The sequence below is a fragment of the Gavialis gangeticus genome, unplaced genomic scaffold (assembly GCF_001723915.1).
Source record: "Gavialis gangeticus isolate Ggan-Ray unplaced genomic scaffold, GavGan_comp1, whole genome shotgun sequence".
In the NCBI taxonomy this organism is placed as follows: domain Eukaryota; kingdom Metazoa; phylum Chordata; order Crocodylia; family Gavialidae; genus Gavialis; species Gavialis gangeticus.
The window spans coordinates 62,372,986-62,377,924 of record NW_017729032.1 but is presented as its reverse complement, the minus strand read 5'-3'; the positions used below and the strand labels follow the sequence as shown (position 1 = coordinate 62,377,924).

The 4,939-nt window shown below is 43.5% G+C and overlaps 1 protein-coding gene across 1 annotated transcript in view; it reads right to left on the bottom strand.

Moving 5' to 3' along the window:
* LOC109302242 (guanylate cyclase soluble subunit beta-2-like) overlaps nucleotides 1-4,939 on the bottom strand; it is a 60,479-nt gene that overhangs the window by 7,012 nt on the left and 48,528 nt on the right. Inside the window, exons 16-17 of the mRNA XM_019523804.1 lie at nucleotides 2,136-2,299; nucleotides 348-458 (exon numbers count right to left, since the gene is read on the bottom strand). Of these exons, the coding sequence (XP_019379349.1) occupies nucleotides 348-458; nucleotides 2,136-2,299 (275 nt within the window). The remainder of the gene's footprint in view (nucleotides 1-347; nucleotides 459-2,135; nucleotides 2,300-4,939) is intronic.

Sequence of the window (4,939 nt, the reverse complement as noted above, 5' to 3'; positions counted from 1 at the left end):
GTGTGTGTGTGTGTGTGTGTGTGTGTGTGTGTGTGTGTGTGTGTGTGTGTGTGTGTGTGTGTGCACGTGTGCGCGCGGGGGGAGGTGGTAAGTTGCCTCAGTGCTTTGCAATGCTGAGGCATACCAAACCCTAAGGGCCATATTTTTAAAAGTACTTAGGTGCCTAACTCCCAGTAAAATCAATTGAAGTTAGGCATATAAATACCTTCAAAATATCTGGCCCTGAGGCATTTATCACCATGGTGACCACACGAACTATGACCTGAAATTTGCTGAGCTAATTTGGATCATCCTCAATTCCATGCCCCTTGTGTAAAATAAAGCATGAGGAATATTTTAAAACAAACCCTTGATGTACTCGCCATCTGCATTGCTGCTTGCGGTTTGCAGCTGCTCACTGTCAGCGTACTTCATAACAGCATCACTCCTGCTGCCTTGGTTTCCCAGAGCAAGTGCATCTTCAAGAAGTGGGAGGAGGGAGAAAGTGCAGTAATAATGCATGCCTTCAGAAAGAGACGTTTATAGGGAAAAGAACTGAAAGTGGGGTCTGAAAAGTGTGAAGAGGAGAGGGAAGTCTTTACAGGCCACAGGTTTAAAGTTTCTCCCTCTCAAAAAAAACATTAAACCCCCTCCCCCAAAACCTTGTGCAAATTGTCCAGCAGTATTTGTGTATGCAATTACCACAATGGCACGTGCAAATTAGGTGGACAAGTGGGTAATTAGCTTAACTGCTCTCCATTTCCAGACCTTTGACCTTGATGGCATATAGTATATCTTTTGTTTGCCACATGCTGACTAAAGGTTAATGATCGTCTCACATGCCATGGAGGAATTTAGAAATCTATGGCTGTTTTTACATCCCTGAAATTCAAAACTCTTAGACCTGGCCAGAAGCCATAGTAACCTACTACAATGTGAAGTGGGAATTGCATTGATACACTTTTGGTCCCTAGCAATCCCAGTTTGGTGACATTTCCCTGTTTAAATAAGGCAGTGACCTAATTCTGCATCACATGATATATGAAGTAAATGAAAGTGAAAGGGGTTTTACATCTGGACTAAAGTAGGTGCCTGTTGTCCTGGTATGTTCATTGCATTTTGTTTTTCTATGTTACCCACAGCATAGAAACAAGCATTCAGTTGATAAGCATTTCAAAGAAAAATGGGGAAAAAAAAAAGAGTTCATTTTTCAGCTAGCTCCACTCCACTGAGTGCCTGACTGATAATCATGGATTGTGTTGGCTCCCTCTCTCAGAAGCCAGGGCACAGGATTGCAGATGAGGACCAGTGCATGGCCCCTCGGAGAACTGCTCTTCTGCTCAAACAAACATAGCAGTGCAAGAAAGGGAAAACTACCCCCATTCCCCATGTCTCTAACTGAAGGGTTTGTTCAGTAGGAGGCACTCTTCTCAAGAATCTTGGTGCCATTTTGGTGATAACAGGCACGGGAAGGCCAGCAACTTGAAATCACCAAGTCAAACATGCTTCTGAACATTAATGAGCCCTTGCTGATCAACTGTTTGATTTCCCTTCCCCCTGTTATAGCTGCCAACTCTGCATTCCCTGTCCCCCACTCTGTCTTTCCTCCATTTCCCATTCCTCTTCTGGTCTCAAAACTATCCTTCCAATACTTTCATCCCTTATTTCTGTCAGGCTTCCTGAAGAAAAGTTGGATTATTTGTTTTAGCTGAACTGAGCTGGCTATAGCACAGTTGTCAAAGCGCAAAAATTCAAACATCAGTCACATTTAATTCAAACTCATTGTTTTTATCACTGTATATATTGTTGAGTTAAAATTAATCCCTAGAACATGCAATTTCTTTCAGAGATAGGCCTCATTATCATATATACTAAATAACTCATAAATATCACTGAAGTCAGTGGAACTATAGGGACTAGCACCTTTAAAATTCAGGCCCAATGGGGTGAAAGTAACTGCTTGAGCTACTGTGTTATACATTCATTTGAGCATATAGATTTTAAATCAAAGTCAAGTATCAGATGCACATTTAATATAAGAGAAAGCACAAGAGAAAGAGTAGGAATTACTATAAAATATATGCCAGATTTAGATCAATTAAGAGAAATTCCATTTTGTATCCCATGCTGAAACCAAAAAGTCTCTCTTCACTTACCATTCAGATCCGTGGGCTGGAAGTGCTGCTCTTCTGCTCTTCCCATGATTTCATCCTCAGTTGCATTCAGGTTCCTCCTTAGAAAATAGGTGTTCATTTTTCCTTTGCCTTTTACCTCAATTTCTCCCCTTTCAGCTATTTCGAACCCACAGTTCTGCAGAGCTCTGTGCAACGGACGGCACATGACAAACATCAGAACAAACAATTTTGTGCTTATGCACATAGCTTTGTACACATGACTAGCTTCACTGACGTCATCAACAGCCTCTCTTTCAGGCTTTGTCCTTTACCATGGCTCTTTTGGAAGAGCACCCAGAAGCTTAGAGCAGCAAAAATTCAATGACTATAGATAGGCTTGGAATGAAAACTGGGTTACAACCTTGGAAGTGGGGTCATGGCTCAAGGAAAACAGGGGCTATCTGGAGCCCCTCTGATTTCAGGCATGGTATAGCACAAGATTGGGGCTGAACAAATTCATCTTCTGTTGTGTCTGGCCACGATGCAACAAAGCTCAGCTTAATGCAAGATACAGTTAAAAGCAGGAAAGTAACCCTGTAAAATGCATGTGAAGTGCCATATTACTCTTGAACACCGAGGCCAGCTATGAACATTACATTTTTATCAGTATAAGTGATCAGAAACCAGTCTATACGCATAACGGAACAGAAGTTCGGCACATAACACCAGTCTATATCCACAACAGAACAGAAATTCAGCACATGCAGACTGGTTTAAAAATGGAGGAACCTAGTTTAAGATTTGCCCCTCTCATCAAAGGGCGAATGTATGTTCTGTTCGCTGTGGATCTAAACTACACCACTTACAGAAAACCACCTTAGATCCAGTCCACCTCGGGTTTTTTGAACGTCTGTACCTAGCTAGAAGGTGCACTTGTGGGTTGTTTTTCATCTGAAAACTGCTAAAACAAGGCAGGTTGATTCCATAAAGTTCCATCCAGCAAAACCCTTCAGAGATGCTTAAATTCCAAACTCTGATCTAAACTATGTCGCTTAGAGAAAACCACATAACTAAGATTGATTCTACCTCCGGCTTTTTGAATGTCTACACCTAGCCAAGGCCTGCAAGCTGTGCATTTCTGGTTCATGTATCAACACCACTGGTAAAAATTGTGGTACTTAATGGTGATGTTGTCAGAAAGGAACCCAGCTGTCTCACTTTGAGCTCTGTTAGCTGTCTAATGCAAACAGTGCAAAAGAATTGATCTGTAATTCAACAGAGGAGCTCTGGGTCAGGTCAGTGCCATTAAGATAGTGTTGTTTGCATAAAGTTACCCTGAAGACTATCCTGGTCATGATGGTAATTATTGGTGGGGAAAAATATTTTGAGTTCTTAACTTTAGAATGTTTCATCCTGAGGGTTTCCAATGGAACCAGATTTAATTAGAAGGATTCTGACCGTCTTATTGCAGCAGGTGAATTTGTGCTGGTAGAGCACAGTTTAGCATTAAACAGGCCCTGTAGTCCTCAGCTCTCAGACTGAACCATTTTGCTGTGGATGCTCCCCATTTTTATAACATTTTTCCTGTGTTACATAACAGCAAGTAAATACTGTCATCTCAAAAGTTGCTTGTCTCTGGCAGTATTCCCATGGAAAACATCTGATACTACAGTGCTAATGCCTAACGTTTCATGGCTTTTGGGTAACTGTCCAGCATGAACCAATACCCAAGATACCTAGATGCTGACCATTTTTTCAAGAAGACTGAATTATGATTATGGTCCATTACCTCACACTTAGAGTGACTGTCAAGCCACTGTCAAGTTCTAACCCAGGCAAAGCTCTCTATTTAGCTCAGGAATTATGCCTGAACAAGAAATGCAGGGTAGGACTGTATTATTTTGGGTCAGGAAAAAATTGCCACAGGGAGAGACAGCTCTTGGAAGTTATTTACCGCTGAAACACATGGTTAAACCACATGTCAAGTGCTAAATTATGGTAGGCCTCAGAAATTTTAGCTTGAAGCATCATTGCTTTGAATGCCCCTAGAAAAGTAGTTTATCTATGAAATATTCTGAAAAATGGTGACCGGTACAAATGAGCAAATCATAAATCATTGTGAAGTACACGCCTGTCTGGGAAGCTGAGAACAAGGTGTATAATCAGAACTGGAATATCCAGAAGATGATGGCAAAAAGGGCATGCATAGTGTCTTTTTCAGGGTTGTGTAACTATGGAAAGTATGACAAAGTCTTCAAAACAGGCCATCCAAGTTATTCCCACAGAAATCCTCTGGAATTTGCAAAATGGGTAATTGGGGGCAAGCAGGCTTGGGGGGATATCAGGGGGTCTATGGAGGGATCAGGGGGAAGGCAGGGCATAAGTAGCAGAAGGCCAGGACTAATGGGGCTTAGCCCCCCAAACTTTTCACAGTGGCTGGTGACCACAGCAGCACTATGACACCGCCATCCCATAGCACACGGCACTGCTCGGCATGCAGCCACTCCTCTACCGCCACATACTGTACCAGGGCACACCGGCCTCACAATGGCCCTGCAGGAGGGAGAGGTGGAGGTCAGCTGGGCTCAGCTCCACCCGCCCCCCCAAAAAAATAATGTTCTCCCTCACTGCTTATGAGGCAGGGTCTGCAGAGAGGTTTGAGGCAGCAGCCAGGGCCCACAGGAGGGAGCGGAGAGATTGCAGGGGCAAGCAGCATCCGTGGGGGGGACTGGGGGACAGGCAGGGTCCACAAGGGGGTTACTGAGGTCCAGGAGAGTGTGGTGGGATCCAGAAGACTTGCAGGGCCCACAGGAGGAGAGGGGGGTGGGCAGATCTCTCCACTACCC